General features: G+C 36.9%; 1 protein-coding gene across 2 annotated transcripts; it reads right to left on the bottom strand.

Moving 5' to 3' along the window:
* Positions 1-5,132: 5,132 nt before the first annotated feature.
* Positions 5,133-26,361, bottom strand: LOC113072581 (ras-associating and dilute domain-containing protein). Of its 2 annotated transcripts, XM_026245573.1 has the most exons (17): positions 26,237-26,361; positions 25,831-26,160; positions 23,242-23,807; positions 19,262-19,381; positions 17,753-18,030; positions 16,682-17,359; positions 14,839-14,876; positions 14,524-14,681; positions 12,821-12,936; positions 11,846-12,110; positions 10,465-10,637; positions 9,753-9,903; positions 9,464-9,654; positions 8,816-9,233; positions 7,407-7,546; positions 6,273-6,412; positions 5,133-6,125 (listed from the first exon to the last, which is right to left on the bottom strand). In XM_026245573.1, the coding sequence occupies exons 3-17, from the start codon at positions 23,774-23,776 to the stop codon at positions 6,026-6,028; spliced, it is 3,501 nt and encodes a 1,166-aa protein (XP_026101358.1). In that variant the 5' UTR covers positions 23,777-23,807; positions 25,831-26,160; positions 26,237-26,361; the 3' UTR covers positions 5,133-6,025. The 2 variants fall into 2 exon arrangements, with proteins under 2 accessions (XP_026101358.1, XP_026101359.1); XM_026245574.1 differs by lacking the exon at positions 19,262-19,381.
* Between the last annotated feature and the right edge of the window lie 835 nt (positions 26,362-27,196).

Raw genomic sequence — 27,196 nt, 5'->3', positions numbered from 1 at the left:
TCGGGTCGCTATCTGCGGCTATAGAAGTATGTTATCACCGTTATTAGAGCACGTTAAACAGTGGCTGAGAGTGTAGAGACACCGGGCGAAATTGGAAGCTTATTGTGATTGATGGGTTCCTATTAGGCGCTCGCTGTTATCGCGGCGGATGGAGGGGAACGGGCCACTGAGTTGTAACACAACAGATTACCTGAGCCTGTAGTCTCCCGAAGGATGTTTAAATAAAACATAGTCGCTCCTTCTCTCTCTCCTTTTCCTCCCCACACCTTCATTTTCAGTAGCGGGCCACTCCACCTATTCAACGTCATGTGCAATTTGCCCTATCCTCTCTACTCAATAAACTGACATTGCGCTCATTTTCCTTTTGTTTCCCCGAATATAAAGGAGTGCCGCCGTGAGACTAGTGAGGGAGGGAATCGTATTTTGGTCCACGCGTTTCCACAGACCTTTTTTCTTCCCTTTCCTCCCTTTTTTGGCGCACTGTGCCAACATGATTGATTGTGACTCGCAAACCGGGTGTCCAGCTCTGCCCAACAAATGACTCTGGCCCCATACCAGTAGACCTTGACCAGACAGAAATCAATATTTCACCATTAAAATCTATCAAAGAAGAGTTAAGGCTGCAGCTGTCCAAGGCGCCCTTTTGAACATTAAATCCGACACGTGTAGTACAGGGGTAATCAATATATAATGGTTCACAGATCATTTGTGGTCACCTTTTCGGTCGTGATGGATACTTGGAAGAGTCGTGATTCATTTTGTCACCCCATTACGGCGAACTGTGTCAAGTCGTTCCTTCATTTCATCTGGAAGAGATTCCTATTCCTCAAAGTATGAGGGAAAGTATACGGGGGAAAGCAGCAAGGGAGGGGGGTGGGGTGAACTCGATGGTAAATGAAGAGCACCAGCCTCCAGATTCCAATTTCAATGAGAATATATAGAGATTTTGTGTCTGGTGGAGTGTGAAAATCCCTTTGAGATAGAACAAACATTCTTGAAGACCAAACCACACGGCAGATACATACAGAATAGATGGCGGAACATTTGCCAGGCATAACAGATTAAGTTTAACCTGGTCAAATAGTATTTCTAATATAAGCAACTATATGCAGCAACTGTGCATGTAATCAGACTGCAAAGTCAATTTACAAAACTTGCATCCGTTAGCAATTATATCCTTGATTATTGCTTTTTGTGTGTGATTCACTCAGGGCTGTTCTTGAGGGGGACCCCTGGAACACAGGTGAACCTAAAGAGCAAAATGAAAAGAATACTTATCACTGAAGGAGGAGCATGCGTTTCCATTGCTCTCACGAGCAGCCTGCTGCTGCATGACACAATTACTACTCAGAGACTGTAACCTGCTTTTAAACCCATACAGTCCCCCAAGCGATCGTCCAAATTTTTCTCAACCCATATGCTATGTCGAATACCTGCTGCGGCGAAGATTATTAGTTACAAGCAACTGTCATTAAAAATGGATTTATTCACCCTCTGCAGGGAGCGGTTCTGCCCTCCTGATCACGAAAGTGTGCCTTAACAGTATGGTGGGCTTTCTCACAATTTAACCCCATACACTTAATAAATGTCAAAATGTGTTGCTTTTGCATCGTTCATACCCACTCGACTTTCTAATAATCTGTGCTATAGCATCTTTTCTAGATGCTTCTTAGACACGTTTATTCTATGCATTAAACGGTCATAAGATGTCCTAAATGTTACTGGGATACTTCCATATTCCTCAGTTGGATTTCTTAAAAAGGGAACAACCATAATAATATCACATATCAATATTTGACAACATATCAAACCATTGTTTTGGTCAACTGAAATTGCAATATATATATATGAGATTAGAGCACACTTAATGTCCACTACACTTAATGTTATTTCAGGATCCAGTGCATGCATAGCATTCCTTCAATATAGTATTTGTATTATCGTCTTCAACTACGTGATATGAATGAATTCATGCTACTAAACATAACAGCTCAAAATGCTTGTTTTGAGATTCATTGCATCCAAGATAAGGAGATCTTGAAGAGACAGTGAATATTTAGGCAGGAACAGGCAAAACGGAGATGGTACTCCTGTCACAGGGGAGGAGGAGAAGAAGAGGCTGAAACGATAAGTGATTACGGTCAGACGCTCCATTCATCATCTGCTGCTGTGTGCAGTTTCCAGGGCCTTCACTATTATCAGACTGAATGTCAGTGCCCCTGAATAAATCTCCCTATCTACCTCCACCATTACAAGACCTTGATTACCACATTAACATCTCTTATGGGTTTCTGTATGGAAACTAAACCTAAACCTTTCCTTAACACACGTGAAAAAAAAAAGAAAAAGAAAAGAAAATGTGTTTTAGTAAAATTTAGTGGAAAATAAGCTTCTTTAGCCATAATGGACCAATGTTGCCATAAAGAATAAAATGTTTGAGAGTTGACAACACATTTTAGGTGTGTTTACATTTATGTGTTTTCTGCAGCCCAGTGGTTAAACTAATGAGCTAATGTTGACTATGTCCTGGCTTTGTTGTTCCTCGCAGCGCTTTCTGCTCATTTCACATGATGGACGATACAGTCTGCAAGCTCACACATTGCTATAATGCAGCTTAGTGTCCTGTCACTCTGCATCAGCACCGGTGTGATGATAGAGGCTGTAGCATGATGTATTTCTTAACCTCGCAAATTGCCTTCAGAAAAAAAACCATACAGCCATTGTAAGAAAAACGTGTACTGATGTGACTGATATAAATATATCAGGGTTAATGGGTAAACACAACAGAAAAGAGATGGACTAGTAGGCTGTATGTTAGCCAGTAGAAAGATTTAAATAGTTTAGAGAACATAACATCCATGTAGGCTACATGTCAGAGTAAGAACAGGTGTTTCGACAATGTACACTGTAAAAAAAAAAAAAATCCATAAAATATATAGTAAAAAAAACAACAACAAAAAAAAACATCAGCTGTGGTTGCTAGAATTATACCGTAAAAAAATACGGTAACACTGTTTTAGATTTAACCATTTTAACTTAAATTTACAGTTTAAGACCGTAATTTAACTGATATAATGTTAGTATACCATCTTATTGAAGTACTGAAATCTGGTTTGTACCAAATACACTGGTAACCACCAGAAGAAGGTGGTGATGAGAAAGTCACGTGATGCAACAAATAATGTTAAGACTCATTAAACTGAAATATGCAATAAACATTAATTTAACAACATGATATGTAACATACAACCCTAATAATCATAACAGATAAGAAAAAAAATAGGAAGAAACATAGTATAAAAAACCCCATCAAATTCAAACAAAAGTAGATTCCAGATTAAATTTTTAAGGAGAAAACAAAAAACAAATCGAGACAGTTCAATAGTCTACATTGTAGGCAGTACAATACCGTAGTTTTCCCAACACGTTTTCCAGAGTATTTTGTCACAATTTATTTTATTTTAAATAAAAAGATGAATGTCAGCTGAATGATAGACATCATACACGTTTTCTTTACTTTCTAGCCTTGAACAAGGTCCATAAAAAGGATTTCTTATTGCAGCTGTGTTTGAAAGCTAGCCTACTGCAGATTCAGAATAGGGTTCTGCTTGCCTGCGCATCCGCTGTTTGTTAATTGAGGCAAGGGAGAGAGCAGTTACTAGACCCGTCAGTGTTAATCAAGCCTCATCTCTTAACACAAGCCGCGCTTTGCAACGATGTGAAGATTAATATTCCGACCGAAACAGATGATAAATCATTTGTACATAATTAGCGCTAGGCAAGGTTATAGCTGACACGAATTTTTATCTTAATTACGGGGGAAATTTGTTCCATTAATTTAATTTGTCTCGCACGGACGAGCCCGCGCCTAACAAAGTTAATCTTACACCTGTCAGTACGCTGCTGTGTCTCCAAAGCTAGTCAGCTAATTCTCCGTCTACTGCTCCCTAAACAGCATCCCAACATGGAACTTCTTGAGTGTCTCATTTGAGAAAAACTGTGTCTGATTCGTGAACAAATGATTCTTTGAATCTTTTCGAAGTCGGATCTTTTCAATAACTCGGTTGAACCGGTTCACGAACCGATCCAAGCGATTCCTAAATTAATTGTATTTAATCTGTCAAAGTGGTTGTCTAGTCAACAATTCACTGAACCGAGAATCGACTTGTAATGAGAACACAGTGAACTGATATATAAGCATTTGGGAATGTACCGAGGGCTAGTCAGCTAGTCGATAAAACTTACCGAAAATATAACAGCTGCTAGGCTGCCTAATAATTTTAAACGTTTAATTTTTATGTTTTGTTTTTAACAGCAACCAAAATCTGGGACATACAATAAACAACTACATTTGACATTTGAAAAAGATAACAGCAGTAGGCCTAACTTCTAGGCTTAGAGCGTTTGTTGGAAGATGTCAAAGATTACATAATTACGTCATTAAGTAAGAGAATGCTATCTAAACAATATTGAACTGTTTTTTTTTTTAATGAACTGTTCGAAAGAACCGATGGACGAAAATGAGTTGACTTTGCGTGATTACCTGAAGAGCGTCAAATAAAATATTGATGTTGTCAGCAAAGACTCAGTGGTAAAGATTTTTAACATTCCTTATCATAAAGTATGAGTTCGATGCCTCAAATAAAAACAAACAATGCACATCCTGAGTTGATAATGAAAGAGTCTAAATCGCCTCAGGTGAAACTGTCATTCTCGAAACTGTAGCCCAGGCCTATACCTCAGAAGGTTCATCAGCAAATGTGAAGCATCAACTGAACTGTGGGAAAATACTGCTGTAATTCGTAGTTTAAGTTTGTCTTCTATACGGCTTGAATAACACAAAGAGTTTGATGGCTTCTGACTTTATAGTTGTATCGGCTTTGTAAGCAAACCAAATGGCTATTTTGTGGAACATACGCTAGTCCATTTTCAACTATTAGTAGAACTGATTCGTGTCCAGTTCATCTGCAGTGTTTTGGCGCCATCTCCTGGACAACGTTGAAGTCAACTCTTTAAAATACTAACACTAAGATACGCAAGTGTAGTTAGAATTCTCAGCGTTCGATTTAATTGCAATGTATAGTATATAAATATTCCAAATACAAGTTCAACTGAGAAAAAAATGCCTTTATGAAATATTGCAATACATATTTAATACAAACATGAAATAATGGAAAAAATAAACACTTTTTTTGTATTCAAAAACTTGTGCAGATGTATGTCCTCTCAAATACAAACAAAACAGTTTATATAATGAATTATATGTGGTATATTAACACTTCATCATTTTGAAATATGCTTATATATATATGCAGCTTGTTGGTAAATGAACTTAAAGTCGTTACCACTTTGAGTACTGCTAACATAATAAACTGAAAATTTTAAGATACTTACACGGTTGAACCATGAAATGAGGCTCTTGAAGTGCAGTTGTTCAGCATATGTAATTTTCAGTGTGGAAACAATCAAGTATTTCAGTCAAGTTTTATCAATGATAATAATAATAATAATAATAATAATAGGAATTTCAGAAGAGATTCATGTCAATTTTATTTTATTTTTTTATCATCCATGAAGGTTATTTGTTAAAAGATGCATTTGTGCCGTTTAGCGAAGCCATTGAAGATTTTTATTTATTTAATTGTTTTATTGTTTATCTAGATTGTTTGATTTCTATTTAAGAGCAAGTTAGCCATCTTAAAATCCACTTTTGCCACATTTCATGTCTGCTATATTGTGAATATCGTATTTACAGTATCAGCCAGATTATGTGCACAAATACCTTCTCCTTCAGTATTCCTTGACATTGCAGAAACAAACCCAGTCTGGCTAAGAGGTAAACTAAGACAGAGATGTCAAAATGTCATTGTGAATGAGAAAGAGTGCAGTATTGTACAGGGCTGAGAAAGAGGGCTGTAGTCACTGAGAGATCTTATAGTGTGCTTGTTCTCCTGTCTTGAAAAAGAGGAATCGCTGTCCTCCTCATATTTCGTCTAGGTAGAGGGTCACATTTGCAGCTTCTCTCTCAGCAGGAAGAGGCACTGATCTTCTCTGATACTTCAAGATCTGATTTGGCGACAAGAAACCGGAGCCGTCCTCCACCCAGACGAATCAAATCCACAGCACTGTGAGAGACAGACAAAGTGGGATTCAAAAGTCAGGGTTAAAGGAACACATTTATATTGGAAAGGATCATGTCTGGGGAAAATGTTAAGTTAAAACTTTGATTGCAAACATTAACTGCTAGCCGATGATGTATATAGAGCAGTGACCTCTGGTAGTCTGCTCCAATGAGACTGGTTCCATTCACTGCCAGGATTCTGTCACCAATGCAAAGTCTCCCATCTGCAGCAGCTGGTCCATCTGGAATCAGTGTCCTGATGTAGATTCCAGGAGAGTTCAGAGGGGTGTGCTATATGTTGCGAGAATGAGAATACAGGGAACTGTTTGTTGCCTTTTTCTTTTAAAACAGAAAATTATAAATCACGGTGAAAGAAAGTTTCATCAAGCTAGTATTTTTTACATCTCACGATATAAATCAGAACTTTGAGTTATTTATTTATTTTCTTCACTACTTTTAGCTTGCATGCAAGCAAATGATCTAACACATAATCAGAATCTATCAGGAAAATAGAAACTGTTCAGCACAGAATTCAAAAGTATTTCATTTTTGCTGTTTTATAATGATAATATTAAAGGCTGAAAATACAAGTTCTGTTCCAAAACCTAAGCTGCCTTGCTGTCTATGAATATAACAGTTTCTCTTAATGTGTCAGTTGTATTGGATGATTTTAAATTAGCCTGTTGCAAAACATTCTGGGATTACCATGGAGGATGTAATACTGCATTTAATTTGGCCTAAATCAGGCTATAAAGCGGCATCATTTTGCTGGTGACGTTTGTGAACACCTTCTTTATGTCTGGTGAGCTACTTAGCAAGTTTACCATATCAGAAAAAAAAACATATTTATGGAGCTAGTTATGTGACGATGCAGCTGTCAAAATAATAGTTTTAATTAGTTTACAACTCATGCAGGATGATAAATGTGTTTTGAGATCATTACATAGTATTGAAAAGGGAACCATGCATAAAAATGGCATTATTAATCAAGAAGCTGCCATTGTAATCATGATTTGTGTGAAAAGCAATACAATTTGATTGTGTTTTATTAAAACTAGTTTTTATTTAATCTGGAAACTGCAGTGTATTGTATTAAGTGTACGTTTTTTCAGAAATTTACAAAAATGTAGGCAGAGGAACATTTTTCCAATGAGCCTACAGTATATGGTGTGTATTATCAACATGCTGTCTTGGTTTTGGAACAAATCTATAGTGTTATGGTTACAGGCATAGAACATTGACCACCAGTGTTAAATGTCAGCAGACCAATACTGCGTAGACTCACAAGTCCATCGATAAGTCCCATTCCCAGGCCGTAAGGTCCTTTATCCAGGTCCACTATAAAGACGGAACAGATATCATCAGAGTTTGGGGCCAGATGAGAGACAGGGACAGGGAAAGGAAAACCACAACCACTCAAAGGGCCTGGAGTGGGGCAACACAAACAAACACACACAGGACTCAGTGCTCATTTGACGCACACACAGACTCCGAAGTCAGGCCAATAAACAAAATCAATATGTTCACAATGTGCGAATGCATCTGCTGCACATGCAAGCAAAGTTATTAAATGATGCAGAAAATAAACACATGGAAAACGGACAGACTTGTACACATAGAAATCTGTGTTTATGAGAAATAAACACATGCATTCACACATAAACTCATTCAAGTGAAATTAAAGAGATGTACACAAATCAGACACGATTACATGTCTGTTACTGAATAATCAAAACTAACATGTGCAGACATTAACAGAGTCATTCCTATTACACAGTACATATTCATATCTTCATTATGACCAAATTTGATAAAAACTATTTTCTTTTGGAAATGAATTTATTTTTATTTAAACTCAATTGTCCTCTCCTTTCTATCATGTTAGTCTTTTGTAATATGCCTTTAAGAAAATACAGCTCCTTAATAATATGCTCCAGGAAATGAAAGTTTTTTGTGAGAAAAACAGCACTTCTATATATACGTGGCACCACTGCTCGGTAAGTATGCTCAACGGCTCGCAACCCTCCCTCCCTCCCCATTATAAGCATGAGTTTATTAAATTGTGTTCAATAAACTCAAGTAAACTTGCCAAAGTGGTTCCTGTCTGAATTATTAGTATTATTATAATGTATTAATGATGGATTTAATGAATTATGTGTTTTTTGTTGTTGTTGTTTTGTCTTGTATTGTTTTACTTACTCCAAAAAATTACATTCAGTTTGATTTAAAAAAAAAAGTAATGTATATGCTTATTCAAAATATTTTTCAAAATTTTATTAAAAATGGTCTTTATTGCCATCCTGTTGTAGGCTCTATTGTTTGATGATGGAAACATTTTTTTAAATAATCCAGTTAAATCAGTAAAGTTCTATCAGATTGGTGTTACTTGATTATGTGGATTATTATTCTGACGGCACCCATTCACTGCACAGGATCTATTGGTGAGAATCTAATGTAATGTAATGATGTCAACTTCTCCAAATCGTTTCCAATGAAGAAACAAACTCATCTACATCCTGGATGGCCTGAGAGTAAATTTACAGCAAATTAAAATTTGGGGGCTGAATTATTCCTTTAAAGAAAAACAGACATTTTTATTTAATCTTACATACTGAATGACAGGAATGACAAAAAAGACAATATCTAGCAGAAAGAACACACACATCCACGACCCAAAAGGCGTTTTTGACTTGCCTTCAATGCCATTGCTGATGAAGCCATTGATTTTCTTGTGCTCTGGAGTAGAACGCATGCAACCATTGGTCTTTGTGTGAGAGGGTGTATGTGTGTGCTCTTGTGAAGCATGCTCAGGGTAGTGGGCATGATTGGACTGTGTGTTGGAGTGTATATACGTGTGCTCCGGACAGAGGGGCGTATTAGTTGGAGTCAGTACACAGGAAGGGTCCGTCCCTTGGGTTTGGTTGGCGTAACGGATGCTGGTCCCATTTCTGTAATGAATGTTGTATGTAGGCTTGTCTCGCGGTCGTTCCTCAGCTCCCGCTCCCTCTCCTCTTCCTCCAAGACCCACTGAGGAGCCCCGCACCTCACCCTCACACTCCCCACGCAAAGGAGCTGCTGGATGTGGACTGGAGTGAGGCTGAGGTGTCTCACGCTGGAGAACAGAATCACCATGTTATCATCATTTATTAATACTGTAATCGGATTAAGAATTACTCTCACGTCTAGAATTTAAATCTTAAAGTTCTAATCTACAGTCCTTCAATTAGTTCACAGTTATTAAGAATGACTTGCAAAAGCCAGATGCTGATTAATACCAGAAAAATACAAAGAAGCATAACAGCAGCAGCGTCCTGGAATGATTCCTAAAGGATCATGTGTCACCTGAGCATCCTGACGGTCTGCACAGCCATTAGAAGAATGGGTTTTGGTACGAAGACCCCAAAGGAAGTGACGAACGTAAAGTAGTTGGCGGTATATACTGTCCTCTACACTGTCACTCTCCAGGTCCACCTTGAATCCAGCACTCGGCAGCACAATAGGAGGGTGGTTCTCAAAACTCTCCAGTAGATCAACTATTGAACAGATGCATATGCATAATGTACACTAGAAAGTGCAATGCCTCTGGAAAGAAAATGGAAAGTACTCATTTATATGCCTTTTATGTGTCTACCTGTTCTGTAGATATATGCCTCATCGTCACTGCTGGGTTGCCAGATTGGTACAGGACCGAGCTCAGCCATGAGCTGGTACTGTGTGAGGATTCTATGGAGCTGGACAGGCTTCAGAGACGGGTGCTCTGCACACAAAGCCTTCCAACTCATCTACCAACAAACACACACACACACATACAAAATAAAAATCAAAATTGGAATTCTCACAGCAATGCCATAGAAGAACCAGTTTTGGTTTCTCAAATAACCTTTCAATGAACCATGTGCAAACCAGTGTGAAGAACAATTTAATAATATTAAGAACCACTTAGAAACAAAACTTATATATCTAAATAAACTTAGCTTAAATGATTTTAGCTAACGGCAATTAAATATATTAATAAATACAAAAATATTTATAATATGCATGAACTAATAACTCAAATAAACCAAAGATTTTTTTATTTTTCTTAATAAACAATGACACGGACAGATTGAAAAAGTATCTGAAAGAACCAGATTTCCTATACTTTAATGAAACAGATATAAATTTCTCTCCTATGAAAAATAAAATTAATAAAATAAAGTGCAATGCTATTTTCTGTTTAATATTTTCATTTTACCTTTGCAAAGTATCATAATAAATGGCATATGCAAAAACACAAATAATCAATGTGTAGAACACAAAACCTAGTAAAGAACAGCCCAACACACCGAGCTTCACTGCGTTACCTGTGAAAGCTGTTGAGGGGGTGTAGCCAGGATGCTTATAGCGCTACAGAACTTGGCAAAGAATTTCTGGGCGAGATGATTGTGCCCTGCTCCTTTAGCCCAGTCCAGCAGCAGTTTCACACTAGCCTGGATCTGCAGGACCCGAGAACGCTGAAACCAGCCACGTGCAGGGCCTACAAACACACAATTACATGTTCATTTGTTAAGCAAAGGATACATATGAGTATACTAAACAAACACTTTTGAAAGTGACATGCCATTTGACAAGTATGGTGACCCATACTCAGAATTCGTGCTCTGCATTTAACCCATCCAAAGCGCACACACACACAAAGCAGTGAACACACACACACTGTGAACACACACCCGGAGCAGTGGGCAGCCATTTATGCTGCGGCGCCCGGGGAGCAGTTGGGGGTTCAGTGCCTTGCTCAAGGGCACCTCACTCATGGTATTGCCGGCCCAAGACTCAAACCCACAACCTTAGGGTTAGGAGTCAAACTCTCTAACCACTAGGCTATGACTTTCAGAATCATGACATACTGGTAGGTAAATATTAGTTCAGCATGATAAGTGTACTACAGTATAACATGTCACATAGTGTGAGTGTAAGTGGGTGTTTGTGTGTAAGACAAGCTCGGATCTGTTATGACATAAAGAGGATTATGAGTGTCTGAAGAAATAATCTTCACCTGACCATGAATAATGTGAACACACAAAAATGGCATGTGTCTTACTGCCCTTTAAAAAAGGAAACTGGTGATGGTTTTGCAACATGTAACACTGACTGAAACAAAATTATTTAAAATGTAAATATATTCTTGAAATATATTAAATTTAAGCATATACTACTGTTAAAATGTGTGGGGTTTATTAAGAATTTATTATGTTTACTATGTATACAGTAAACTGATCAAATATGTTTTGTCAGGTACCAAGAAAAAAAGACAATCTGGAACGAAAGAAAAATTTAATTTTATTCCCTAAGAACTAATGAGGAAAGTGCATTGGCTCAGCAGTTGTTGTGTGTTAAACACTAGAGGGCAGAATAAATACTTTGCTCCAATTCATCAGTCTCCATTCTGACATAAATTCTATGTCCCAATGTTCATACTATCCATCCTAAATAGTATGTGAGATAAAAATAAGTGTTTCCCAACTCCCAAAGCATGTTCTGTTGAAAAGAGTATGCCAGAAGTCCCCTGATGGTCTACTCTTTCAGGTAAATTTTTGAAGTCTGGATCAGTGCACACTCTTATGGCTAATGTTGCCCACAATCCATTGCACTTTGGTGAAGGATTCGGTACAAGCACAAAAAAAAATGTACAAAAACGATCAAATAAAACAAAAACTACATGGTGGATGTGTTTAAAGTCCAAACCTTTATCGATGAGTTGATTGAAGAGTGAGACGTTGGTGAAGAAGAAGAGGTAGGCGAACATTTGACTCTGAATCTCTGAATGAACCTGGTACTGTTGCAGCAGGTCTGATGTAGTCTGAAACACACTCACCACCCTGCGGACTGCCTCTGGCATCACACACACGGCACACACACACACTCCAACTGCCCTCCGGCACTGCTCTGATGAAGGCTCCATCCCAAATGGGTTGCAGTCCAACAGGCCAGGCAACACAATGTACAAAGACTGAAATATAAAGAACAGACATTTGTTATGACTTGAATAACCAGACACCTAGAGACAGACATTATTTTTAGGGCTGTCAATTTAATATATTTAATAAAGTGTGATAAATTCTTAAAAAAAAAAAAACAATTTTTTTTTTCTCCAGGATTCTTTGATGAATAGAAAGTTTATAAGAACAACATATAACAACAAATATAAATATTTAGTAATAATATAAATGACTTTACTGTCACTTATGACCAATTTAATGCATTCTTGCTAAATAATTAAGCATTGGTTTCTTTGTTTCAACAACAACAACAACAACAACAACAATAATAATAATAATAATAATAATAATAATAATAATCTTATTGACCCCAAACTTTTGAGCAGTGAATAAAACAAAAAAATATATATTGATATAATAATATTTAATTAACTGCAGTTCATCTTGGAAATTAACTCCAATATAATTAAGTAAATAATTAACTTACTAAGATGATAATTCAATTAAAGTGAATAAATGAAAAAACAAAAAATCTATAAAACAAAAAGTTTAAACAGAGAAGAAGAGCATGAGGACAGGAGGTGGAGGAGAAGAAGAACTAAATGATACGCAAGCAAACCAGCAGCCACACACACACACACATTAAATAATTGATTACCAGCAGTCCTGGTAACATCTTACAATGGTGGCTCCACACATATAACATAACACTACTCTTTACCTTAGTGATGTAGTAAACACACTGCTGAAAGGTGTACATGATCAGTTCCTCTAGTATGGTCATAGCTTCTTCATTTGCTGATATTGTTGCTGAAAGGAGAGATTCTTTAGATCCCACTGCAATAAGAAACAGAAGAAATATACATAATTAGAAGAAATTCAATATCTCATGTCTTTTATACAGTCTAATCCTTTCTTTTTTTCTTTGTCAGTATTGGACCCCAGGGCTGGATTGGTAATCGGACATACCGGCATTTTAGCGATCGGCCGATGCACCTAAGGGGCCGACAGAATAGTTTTTTGTTTTGCCAGAGACCATCACACACAGACAGCGAGCAGCCAGTGGCCCACTGGTTTGTCTCCTGTATTGACAATGTAAACATCCAATTACAATGCGCTATAGCGATGCGATGAAGCATTTTGCTCCGTCTTTATAAAGATCGCATCACCCCAAACTCACAGCAGCTTCATCATAAACAGGCTTGCTCTTTGGTAAGTGAAGCGGGCCAAAGAGCCAGGAAGGAGGAGAAGATAGTAGCTGAATCAGTAAAGTGCTTGATGGGACTCCCAACAGAGGCAGGCATCTATGTGCACCTGTGTGCACGCGCCATGAGTGTAGAACACTTTTAAATAAAACATAAATTTGTCCTCCGTGATTTTTTGGCCAAGTCAAGTGTGTTCATAGAGGTTTCCATGGGTCAATGCAAATAAAGCCAGATTTAAATAAAAAAGACACAATATTGTTGGGCATGACGTTTTATACTTATCCAATACAATATGTGATCTGAGAGTGATACATAGGCTACTTACAAACACTACCCGTCAAAAATTTGTAAACAGTAAGAAAGATCCAATACAAAGATACAAAGATCAGCATTTATCTGAAATAAAAAGCTTTGGTAACATTATACATATACCATTAAAAAGCTTGGAGTCAGTATAATTTATTTATTATTTTTTGGGGGAAATTATAGAAATTAATCCTAATTAATTAATTAACCGATCAAAAGTTATGATAAAGACATTATTTTTCACATTTATCTGATGCTTTTATCCAAAGCCACTTAAAGTGCATTCAGGCTATATATTTTTTACCAGCATGTGTGTATTCCCTGAGAATCGATCCCATGACCTTTTGCGCTGCTAACACAAAGCTCTACCACGGAGCCACAGGAACACTTTTTCAGAAAAATGCTGTTCTTGTGAACTTTCTATCCATCAAAGAAACCTGAAAAAATTATACTCCGCTATTTTCAACATAATAATAATAATAATAATAATAATAATAATAATAATAATAATAATAATAAATTTAGAAGCAAATCAGAATATTTGAATGATTTCTGAAGGATCATGAGACAGGATTAATGTTTCTAAAAACTCAGCTTTGAAATCACAGGAATAAATTACATTTTAAAATATATTCAAATTGAAAATTATATTGAATAGTAAAAATATTTCACAATAATACTGATTTTGCTGTATTTTGGATCAAATAAATGCAGGTTTGGTGAGCAGAAGAGTATTCTTCAAAAAACATAAAAAACGTATTGTTCAAAAACTGGTGTATATATATCTCGAAGTAGTGGTGAGCCACATAGACCAAAAAATGCCAGGCCGATTTATTGTCCCAGTCCAGTCCTGTCCGGCCCCATAGACCCAGTTTTCAATCTGTTCTTTACAAGTGCAGAGTGTGTTTCATACCTTTATCATCCATGAGCTCAATAGTCTGCATGTACGCAGGAGACTTCTGCTGAATGAAATACAGTATTTCGATGGCATTGGACATCCAGAAGAAAATGAACTGGAGATCAGGTACTAGGTCTGAGATGTTGAGCAGAGAGAGCGAGGCAGGATCTTGACTGTAAAACCACACAAAAACACACATTCACTGGTTTGATTCAGTGGCAATGGCTTCAGAATTAGTGACCGCCTGACCTTCAGCACCACATGACCTTAAAGTGTCCCATGTTCAAAGTGCACACATGTGAGTATTATAAGATGGAACATGATACTCACTGCTGAGCTTGCTTCTGTGCCAACTCCTTTGTCTTCTCCTGTGAGACACAGACATGGACGGCAATTAATGTCATATGATTTTTAATAGCTTCATGTGAGAGGTATAATACCTTGGTATCGTTTCTAAGTTTTCAGACTTTTCCTTCTTGCTCTTTTCTTTGAATGGTTAATAATATTGTGGCTGACAGTTGACCTTCTAAAACTGGATTTTAATAATTCATGAGTTTAAAGACAGTCATTGAATGCTTCAGGATGGTTTCATTGGGACTAGATTAAAGGGACATTCACAGATTACATGATTCAGATAATTATGTGGCGTTTAAATCAACAAAGGAAAATGCATTTGTCAACAAAGACAAAAGAATAAATGAGGTGACTGACAGTACTGACAATGTTCCCTCTAAGCTGTGCGCACGCTGCCACACAAAAGAAATAATGTGCCACGCACACGCAAAAATGAGTTGGGAAAGCCATTTGATTACATTTGATTCAAGGCTGTATTTATTTGATCAAAAAATATAGAAAGAAAAAAAAATTAATATTGCGTACTATTAGGCTATTGCAATTTCTAACATTGGTTTCTTATTTTAATATAGCTTCTTTAAAATACAATGTATTCCTGGTGAAGCAAAGCAGAATTTTCAGCATCAATACTCCTGTCTTCAGTGTCACATGATCCTTTAGAAATCATTCTAATATTCTGATTTATTATCAGTGTTGAAACTGTTGTGCTGGTTAATATATATATATATATATATATATATTATTGTGCTGCTTTGATTTTTAATAAAAAGTTAAAAAGAACAGCATTTATTAAAAATAAAAATCTTTTCTAACAAAATAAGTCTTTACTATCACAAAAAAAGTGCTGACCCCAAAACTTTTGAGTAAAAAAAAAAAATAATAATAATATATATATATATATATATATATATATATATCGGGAAAACCTGTACATCATTTAGTTACATCAATGGTCTAATCAGATATAAATAACACATTACAGTTAAATTTATATATTTTTGTGTTTCTCTTTTCAGGTGTGGTATAAAGATTGTTTATGCTCAGGCGACCGAAATGTCCACCCAATACAAAGTTTTGCTCAACAAGAAAAAAAATATCGGGAACATTGAGTACTCAGAGCAGAAAATCAATCAGTGGGTCATCTGGGATTTATCAGGTAAAATTTAAATGGATACTAATGTTAAAATTAAATTAATAATAACAGTATTATTTAATTTAATAATTTAATTACTAGAGTTTTTAAAGATTCATTTTAAGTGGGATGATGAATAGAAAAAAAATGGTGCACAATAAAGATGCACAATATATTGCTACAATTTTGGATAATTAAATTATTGTTATCGATTGGTATTAGATATTTATAGTTCTATATTGCATTCCCTCCTTTTAGTAAATTGTGGCTATGTACAATTGTGGCTATATTGAATTAAATGAAACCAATCAATACAACATTTACTAATTAGTAACATGATTTGCTACAACAAAGAAGAAAAAAAAATGAATAAGTCATGAGAAATAATTCTTAATTCTTGGCCACAATTAAATTAAAACACAGGAACCAGATTTTTTAAATCGTGGCCACAATAAATATATTTTTGTCTGCATGTCAAATGTAATGCTTCATGTCAGAATGATAAATATCCGATACCAACCGATAATATCCAATATGGTACCAAAATATTGTGCATCCCTTCTTTTCAGTGAAGTATTCCTAAAATTAACTTGTTTTTATTTGTCTCTGCACATTAAATTGGAACAGAAGTATTTAAATGTGGAAAAAAAATAACACAAACACATTTAAGTTGATCTGAGTACTAACCCATGCTATTGTCTGAATCCTCTTGGCAATTTTCAGCAATAGTTTACCAAAGCTGCCAGGTGGAAATGTATGAGCTGAGTGTTTGATGCATAGACAAAGCAAATACGCTGGTGTCAGCTTGTGGTCATCTCCACTCGGCTCAATAAGTGTCAGCACCCGGTTCACCAGTGCATCCTCGTGAGCCCACTCAAATTCCAGCAGGAGCTTTCGTTTCTGTGCACCTCGCACTGGTGCCTTAGAGCTGCGCCGAGATGCCACTGGTTCATGTAAAGCGGCGCCACACATACGACATGCCTCTCCTTTCTCAGGCACACCAGCTGACTCACTATCGCATATTCGTGCCAGCGCTCGGAGTCGAGTGAGAGTTTGGGCAGGAAGTGGTTTCGCACTTAGTGGATCTTTGTATAGGAAGATGTAATGAGCACCAAAGGACAGCAAATCCCCATGACGTAGTGGAGTGGGCCGCTCAATACGCGTGAAGTTAACCAGTACACTGCCATGGGCGACAGGCTCCAAAAGTAACCGCTGGTCTGAGGAAGAGCGCCGTTGCGATGCACGACGTATTCGGCAGTGAAGTGGAAGCACATCCGGAGACGACAGGCAGATATTTGGCCGAGCTGATGCTGTTTCCTGACCAACTGTGTGTTGCTCTCGATTCAAAAGGTAAACAAGACAATCCTGTCAAATAAAAGCAAAGCAAATACACTAACTGAAAAACACACACACACTAGAAATACAATATATGAGAAATCTTAAAATAATCAGACTAAAAACAACTTAAAAACAAATTCCTACATGACACATCAAATCGAAATTTACCAATGTATTTATTATTATATGATGTTTTATATATTATTATTATATTATTATATATTGACATAGTATATATGCACTCAAAAGTTTGTAATGGGGCCTTTTTCTTTTTTACTCTTTATGCTCACTGAGGCTGCATTTCTTTGATCAAAAATACAGTAAAAGCTGTAATATTGTAAAAACAGTATTACAATATAAAATACCTGTTTTCTATTTTATTATATTTTAAAATGTATATTTTATGATTTTTGCCTGTACCTGTTGGTTGTACCCTTGAAGGAGCAGCAAGTGTGGTGATTGGTAGAGTGAATGTTTAACTCCTCCCCCATCACGTTCTTTACGGGTCTCTGCATCTCGTGCGGAGCGTGCTCTGATTGGCCCTGGGAGGGTGGAGTAATACCGTTTAGGTTCCTCACCAGGCAGATCCAAGTTAAGGCTGGTTTCACTGAGGCTGCGGCAAAATGAGGAGCCGTGCTGGAGTGTCATTGTACCTTTAGCACGGTTTCTTTGCAACTTCCTCGCTTGAGCATTGATATCTGTTGGGGAGAGAAATCCACTTAGGTAATTGTGACTTATTGTCATCTGCCACATTCTAACCTTAAAGTGTTTAATTGAACAGACAATTTTAGCAAAAGAAAAATGACTTAGAATTGATTGTTATATACATACATGTATATACAGTATATATAAAAACAGAACTGGAAATATCATAAAATACATTTAACCTTCATTTGTGCTGTCTCTTAATAAGGTTCCAGTGATCTTAAATCATGACAATACAGCAAAAAATAAAACATGCAAGTATAGTTGAAGCATTGGAGGACAACAATGCACAAAAAAAGGGTACATGGAGGTGAAATGCAAATCATAATAAAGATTTACATTTCAGTAACCTCAAGCAACCTCATTTTGAACAAAGCTATTGTATGACATGGAATATTGTGCATAAGTCATATTGAATTTTTTTCGGATAGTTATGGTGCTTTTTAGTAATATCTGAGTTTGCCATTCAATGTTAAATTAAATAAAATGTATTTATGCTTTTAGCAGATGCTATTATCCAAAGCTACTTACAGTGCATTCAGGCTAACATTTTTTACCAAACATGTTGAAAAAAAAAAAGAAAAAATATATATTTTTGGATGAACTAGATCTTTCATATGGCCTTGACAATAAAAAAAAAAAAAAAAAAAAAAAAAATTTGTCCCCGACTAAATTCTGTGTATTTACATATATATTTATTTCATTTATGCATTTAGAAAATGTTCAAGTGAACTGAAGCCTGAACTAATAGCTGGGGAAAAAATCAGCTTTTCCATCACAGGAATAAATTACATTTTAAAAATATATTCCAATAGCAAACAGTTCTTTTAAATTGTAATAACTTTTTACAACATTATTGTTTTTTTCTGCATTATTGAGCAAATAAATTCAGCCTCTGTGAATATAAGAGACTTCTTTAAAAAAAATACACATCTGCATTTAAGGGGAATTCAAGGAGGAGTGGAAAGCAGCAATGCAATCAAATACATACATTAGAGGCGTGATAAAGTCAGGCTAATACTCTTACCTTATAGGGACATGCAATGATGGATAATGACTAATAATTGTAAAAGGGGAAGTAAATGGTGGTATAATGCTGGGTATAGGAAGTCAACACTTGACTGGTGCATGGAGCAATACAGTAAATAATGGGTTTGCAAAGTAATGGTATTGTATATGGGGGTGAGGCTGGTGGTTGACACCATATCTGAGGACAGTCCCCACCTTTTACAATAGTTGTACAGGGCTGTATCAAACGCCAGCCCCGGGGGGAGCTCCGATGGCATCTACCATGCCCGCTTCTACTCAAGGTTGAAGATAGCACAGGGGAGTTTGTGTGGGTCCCTGGGCATGGGCAAACACCACAGCAAATATAATTAAGAAACAAAACCATGAATATACACACATAATTCTATTCATTCACTCAAGTAAGCAAATTATGCCATCACGTCTATATTTTCTTGTGATGCATAGCCACATAGATGTTGATTCTGTGCTCATATTTAACACCATCTATACTCTTAAAATTAAAGGTTCTTTGTTGGCATTTATAATACCGAGAAGAACCTTTAAACAACCATGGAATACTACCAGTGCACAAAAGCTTCTTCATTGTGGAAAAAGTTTCTTTAAATAAATGTTCTTCAAAATGTTTTTCACACTAGAATAAAAAAGGTTCTTTTATGGGTCTTCATGCAGACATAACTGCTAATCCAAGCCTGTTATAAAATGTGCATGTGTTGGTAAATACCTCAACACTATCCATGAAGCCCCCAGTAGCATCTGTTACTGAGTAATGTGTGTGTGTGTGTGTGTGTGTGCAGATGGTGGTGGTGACTTGCAAATGTAATCCCCCAACCCTTCTTCATCTTTACGCATCTGTGACCTTCATAAACCCTTGATCTAAATTCTTCCACCTTCTTAGCCATTACTGCCCTTTTGATTGACTGTGAAAATCACTAGACACAATCATTTATGCGAATAGTCCCAGTGTGAAGACCAATAGTGTCTCTTCCCAGGAAGAAACAGCAGGACACTAAGCCAAGTTTAAGAAGACCGCTTTAAACAAGCTTAAGGACTAAGATCCCCCAATAAGCCTGTGACATTTTCATTAATTAAAATGCAGACAACAACTACAACAAATGTGCATATCCAACATGCACCCCTTGAGAGATTATGCACTTAATAAAACAGTAGCAATCTTACGATAATTGAATAAGATTCCCAAGATTCTATGATGCATTAATTGAGCAGATGATTTTTCCAACAAGATTAACTTGAGCTTCTTGTTACACAAACTTGAATTAGACCTAACCAGGTATAGAGTTTAGCCACGAAGATACACATATACATAGGCCTTAAAGGGCTAATTCATTTTTGAAGAGAGGGGTTTTTAATAAAAGTTCAGTGTCTATGCAGTAAATAGGCACTTTTTAAAACTAATCCTATATCACCAGTAAAAACAGAGAAACAGGCTGTGGTGAATGAAGATAGTTAAACTTCAACTCCCATAATGCACTTAATAATAATAAGAATATTAAATTCCAATTGAGGACATATCCAAAGTAAGGTTTTGTCAAATTTAGAACACTTCTGGGGACAAATTTGTGCTGAAGTCCAACTACAAGAAACCAACACACACACATGCATTCTCTCCATCCAACCAGGAAGAAAAGCAGTTCAACCTGAGGATAAATTATTCTGAGTAATGTGCCTGCTAATATTGATTTAACTGTGTTTTGGCTCAATGGCCACCCTGTTGAATTTGTAATTTAGTACAACAGCATCCAGGCACAAACAGAAAGATAGAAAGAAATAGAGGGGGGGGGGGGGGTTGCAGTGTTATGACTAGTCTGCAATAAAAGAGAACAAGTAATACAGTGAAACTGAGACCTCAATCCAATCATGCATTTGTCTCTGGCACCTGCTCTGACATCTGTGTGTCAGCATTAGTGAACCTGAGGTGCCCTGAATGTCAAAAAACTATTAAGATGTAGTGGCAGTTATCATAGCATCTATGCTGCGGTGTTGATAGTAGTGATACTTTCAACACAACTTTTAATGACGTGAAAGCAGATTTTAAGCTTCTGTTTTGCTAATGTGATTAACCGAATGTTATAAAACCTTATTCTAATTCAAAACATGCAGTATTACTTCATTTTTATTTAAATCTTAATAATGTGATCTGTCTGGGAGCTAAAAAAATATCTTAATACTGATCACAACAGTTATGGTTATACTGCATCATTCCAACAACTTTGGAACCTAATACTTGAAAATAATTATTAGAATGACACTCAGGTGTCAAATCCAACAAACCCCAATCTAAGCAAGAGGCGTCTACTGACGTAATTTAAAAATATGATGGTGACTAAAGAGCATCTTAAAACATTAGCGTAATTTATAGAGATGCCTTTCTTTCTTTCTTTTTCTTTTGGATTTGTGTAGGCAGTTTTTACTACAAATGCAGGCATTTTAATGTTAATTTATGATCATAATTGGCACAAAAACGCTAAATATGCTTGGAACCATCTTGTACTGTACATGTAATCATGGTGTGTGTAATTAACTGGAAAATATTATGGGGTGCAGCAAAATATCCAATAATATTGAACTATTGGAGCTGGCAAAGTTGGGCGCTAGACATAGACGGTAATGTTTTCTCTTGGTTCTAAATAAATGCGACTTATAGTCAAGTGCGACTTATATATGTTTTTTTCCTCGTCATGACGTATTTTTGGACAGATGCGACTTACACTCAGGTGTGACTTATAGTCCGAAAAAATACGGTAATCCATCTGCAGTGCATATGCAGTTTGAGTGCGTTACGTATGTTGTGCAGAAGCAGCACAGAATCATTGTGCTTTCACACAGGACATGTTTGCAGTCCGCTACTGATCCGCGGCTGTTTAAGCCACAAAACACAACATTTGTCCATTACTTTGATATCAAATCATGTAAAAAAAAAAAAAAAAAAAACTATTCAAAAAGCTTTTTCAGCATTGTGATACTGTTTCATCACAGTACAGTTACAATCTTTCATATAAATATTTAAATTCAAATATAAACAATGTATTGCTCATGTATTTGACTGCTAGGTTTTTATGATAAGTTGCTGAAACAAGCTGCAACACTTTTTAACACAAAATTAGCCTATTTTTCTTGTTAGGATATCACAGACATTTAAAATTAAAACTCACCCCTGACAGGAACAGTCGACTCTCGTGCCTTTTGCATTTAAATCTTTATTACATGCAATCCAACGGGTCTTAAATAACTTTGTTATAATGTTGCCTTGTTTCTCTAAAGTTGTTATTTTTCTTGTTTTAAATCTAGCCAAAACCCATGTGTTGCGTGTGAAACACAGTAGGCTTTAATTAGTATACATTTATTGTGAAATGACTGCATTTCCGTGTCAATCCTTGTTCATTTTTACCGCGAACAATGCACTTTAATTCACTTTAATTCAGCGCGTGCAGCACAGCAAAAATGGACTCGGTACATAAACGATTGCTGCACTGCTGCAGACTCACTGCTCCTGGAACGCATTGAAGGATCGCAATCGCATGCAGTGTGAACGCTGGAATCCGTTAACATGGGTGCGTAAAAAAATACGCAACGTATACGCACTGCAGACGGAGTATGTGTGAAACGGGCGTTAATGCTGACACCTGTCGTATGAGAAGACGCAGCGCTCGCAGCAACTCAGAGGAGAGCTGTGTTCATCAGAGAAAGTTAACATTATTTTACTAGTCATAGAATGGGAAACGTTATATATTAACCTGAAATCACCGGTTTTCTGTGTTCATATATTTAAGTAAAGGGTGATTGTTTTAATAAGTACCGCATTTTCTTTACTCGTCTTATTTTTGTATTTGCAATTAGTACGGCATGTGCGTAGTAACACTATTTCTTTGTTTAAATCTACATTTATATACATTAAACAAATTAAAAAATAATTTGACAATTTGTCTTGTTCCAGTTATTGTAATATACTGTAATGTTTTTCATTCAGATGTCTCTAGAAAGTTTAATACTAAAAGAAAATTACAGGGGGAAAAAATTACATAATGGACAATGTGTTTTAACTCCTTTTTTCCCTTGCTATATTGGATTTTCCTGTTTCACTTAATTTGGAAATACAATCACACATCAAGAACGTCCTCTGCTGAGCATGTTTCTCAATGAATGTATTTGTGCATTACCTGCAGTGACTGTGTCCTTCTCTTTTGCTGCCAGTTCCTCAACCTCGGCTCTTCTTCTGAGCTCAAAACGGCGTGAATAACCCTCCTTTGGCTTCCAGAGGTCCTGCAAGAGGAGGGGTTTCTCGTTGTTCCCTAGTGCCCGAAGGCACTCAGTCCGCCACCGTCGATCTGGGCCCTCAAACCGTCCAATCACGTCACATAACACATAGCTACAGGCTGAGACCTTGTTTAGAGAATAGCGATCCAGCGCCTCTTTGATCAGCTCTTGGGCACTGGAACGAGGTGTGGCAAGAACGCTTTTGTAGTTAGCGCCAGCACTGATTTCATCACCAAATATCTTCAGCACACCTGGTGCAGATGATTGGGTGGAAAGCTCAGCTGGATCATCCCGTACCTGCTCAGGTAGGTCGGTAACAGAACGACGATCCCGATAACTCAGTGTCCGATAGAGAACCTGTGTAAAAGTGCGACTTTGACGCTTCAGACGGTTCTTGGATGGCAGAGACATGCTGGCAGATGAGGAACCGTAGAACATGGTGCCGGAACTTGCATTGGTTAAAAAACTCCTAGAACAGAGAAAACAACAAATTGTAACAACTGGACACAAAGAACTGAGTTCTAAACCTAATTTAAAAATGTATATAAGAAATATTTATTTTAATATATAAATACACATAAATTATGTATTTAATATTATTTATTAAATATTAATATATTTCAAATATAAAATAATATATAAAATAGCCTATTTTAATATATGAAGAAAACTGCAATAAAGTACAGTATCATGTAATTTCAACACTATAACCTTGCAGTGAGGGGAACCTGGCAGTACTGTACAACCAGAGATAAAGATGAATTTAAAGGGGGGGTGAAATGCTCGTTTTCACTCAATATCCTGTTAATCTTGAGTACCTATAGAGTAGTACTGCATCCTTCATAACTCCAAAAAGTATTTAGTTTTATTATATTCATAAGAGAAAGATAGTCTGTACCGATTTTTCCCGGAAAAACACGAGCGCCTGGAGGCGTGACGTGTGGGCGGAGCTAAAGAATCACGAGCGCCAGTTGCGTTGAGAGCGTTTGGAAGCTGTGGATTGGGATTGCATCATCCTTAAGAAATAAACGCTACGCAAATCCGTCGTCAAACTGGGCTTTGTTTGTAAAACAAACATTTTAGAAATGCAGGGAACAAACACGAACACTTGCACAACTCTGTTGATGCTCTGTAAAAATAAACTCCATCCACTGGTCCCTTAATGCTGTTTCTTCTTTGGTAATCTGTGCAGGGTTGTTTTGCCCTGGCAACCAAAAACACACTCCTTTTGTGACATTTCGCGACGCTCTCGCTCTGATCAGTGATCGTCTGTGCACAGCCTCTCTCTGCTCTGCTATATGGGAGCGCGCTCTCTTCCGGCAAACGTGCCCATAGGACCCATATAAGGAAATTCCGCTCCATCTAACGTCACACAGAGCCATACTCGAAAAAAACTTTCCGAAACTTGTGACAAACCGGAAGGAGTATTTTTGGAACAGAAATACTCCTTCAAATGTACAACTTAATTTTTGAAACTTTGTCCATGTTTAGCATGGGAATCCAACTCTTTAACAGTGTAAAAAACTCAGTATGCATGAAATAGCATTTCACCCACCCTTTAATATACACACAGCAAGAGTCAGAAAGACAGACAGAAATATACAGGATGGGCAAGGCTGAATTTTTGTGTAAAGCAAACAGGGATGTTGCCAAGCATAATGATGGAAAATACAGCTTGATGGAAACTATGAGGAATAGTTCTGGCCAGCTATAATACAATCATTCACAATATTCAATAATCCACTAAAGAACAATAGCATTTACATTACATTAGAAAAAGTAAAACAGCTCATTGCATGATTATTAGAGACAGACGGATGGATGGATGGATGGATGGATGGATAGATAGATAGATAGATAGATAGATAGATAGATAGATAGATAGATAGATAGATAGATAGATAGATAGATAGATAGATAGATAGATAGATAGACTGCAGATATGAGTGTCTCCAATGCTGCAGACATGAGAAACACCTTCTAACACACACACACACACACACACACACTGACAGAGAGAGAGAGAGAGAGAGAGAGAGAGAGACTGCATCAGCTAAAATCTTCACTTCTCGACAGTCTGAGCGAAGACCATCTGCTCGTGCGTGAAAACACTTTACCTAACGCTGGGGAAGCCAATTCACAAACTGCACGTTGACATGCTGCCTCTTATTTAAATAATCCTCTGTCCACAGGTACTGCACAGGCTACATCTGAAGAATTAATGTGTTCCCTTTTTGCATTCTCCTGTTATGCACACAATGATTTAAACAAACCGTTTTATGATTCTTAAAGGTACAGGACATTAAATGTGAATGGATAATTTAACATTCATCCACATTGTGTACTATAGCCTACTGTAGCTAATGTAACTGCGCGTGCATAAGATCGGTTAGTTTTTAAAAGACGTACGTTAGACTACGAAAAAAAGTTTCATTTTTTGTTCTTGAAAATATAGAAAAACATCAAACTCAAGGTTGCAGACTATTTCTTACCTGTCAAGCTCGTTCTATTCGCCGTTTGCGGAAGAAACTCTCATTGGAAGGCATTAAATTTTGAAGTAGCGCGTCAGGCTACTGCGGGTCTCCACTAGCAACGGCGCGAGCCAACAAAGGCACCTGCTCGCGAGTCCTAATCCGCTTGTGCGTCTTAACGGGGCTCCGCCAGCCAGTCTCAGAGCTCTGATCCTTCACAAGCCGCTCGCTTGACTCCTATTATTGACATTTGCCAGCATTTCGTATTGTTCGTGTTAAATTAGCTCTCCGGGCCGGTGGGATACAGTTTAGGTCCGCCCAGTCACTGTCATGGAATGCGACAATGTCTACCTGTACAGTAATACTGAGGTGTCAAACATGTATCCGTAAAGAGAAATATGTTTTTAGTATGTTCGGAATGATTTACCTGCTGGTTTTGTGTTTCGCCGCTATTCTTGGGCAGTCGTTGGAGCTGTTTATCCCTTTCCCCCTTCTACACTATAGTCTGCATGCTTCGGCGTCTGCATTCACTGAGCCGACTGCAGACGGAAAAAGCCGAACCGAGAACTTCAAGCTCTCGGGTATTGTGACACTTGCAATCAATGCAATGTAATAGATTTTTAGGTATAAACCATACCGGTATGGGACAAACATGCAGTTTGTTGAACCGGCCGTAATGTTTGTCAACTTTGATGTCGATCAAGAAAAATCTGGAAAACGTGTCGTGAATTTAGATACGACAGTAGGTAAGCTACAACACACTACACGAAAGTACTGCGCATCTTTCCGTCAAAGCCTCGTTTTCATTCGCGAGAATAACACTTTTGTGACTACCGGCCAACTATAACTATTTTAAAATAAACGTGTTTTAAATATAAGCCTACTACTGGCCAAAATTAATTCAGTGTTGATGTGACCAACATGCTCTTGAGGGGCCCTTGTGAAAAAGAAGTGCGCTTAATTGTATATAATGTAGGCCTAGGCTACACTTGTAGTGCACTACGAATCTTAAAAGTAGGCAATATATTTAAAAATCTACTTGCATACAATATTACTGAAACAAAAAAGGCCACATAATTGAAGAGAGTGCACAAACTTAAGTACTCTTTAAAAAGTGCAGTTTATTATAATGTTATATTTTTTGTGTTACCTTTTAAATCATTGCTTTAATGATATTTATTTTGTGTGTGTGTTTTAAAGAAGTACACTTATTCTGATGTGTTCACTAACATACTAAAGCTAGTTTTATTTAATATTATAATATTATTTAATACTAATAAAACTGCAACTTCATCTACAAATCTATAATTACAAATATATTTAAATACATAACATACAAGTTTCATTAATGATGGTATATATTTCCGTATATACATTTGGAAGTACA

Source organism: Carassius auratus, unplaced genomic scaffold, assembly GCF_003368295.1.
Source record: "Carassius auratus strain Wakin unplaced genomic scaffold, ASM336829v1 scaf_tig00009552, whole genome shotgun sequence".
NCBI lineage: Eukaryota > Metazoa > Chordata > Actinopteri > Cypriniformes > Cyprinidae > Carassius > Carassius auratus.
Note: the sequence above shows the minus strand (reverse complement) of the source record. Positions and strands in the feature narration are given on the sequence as shown.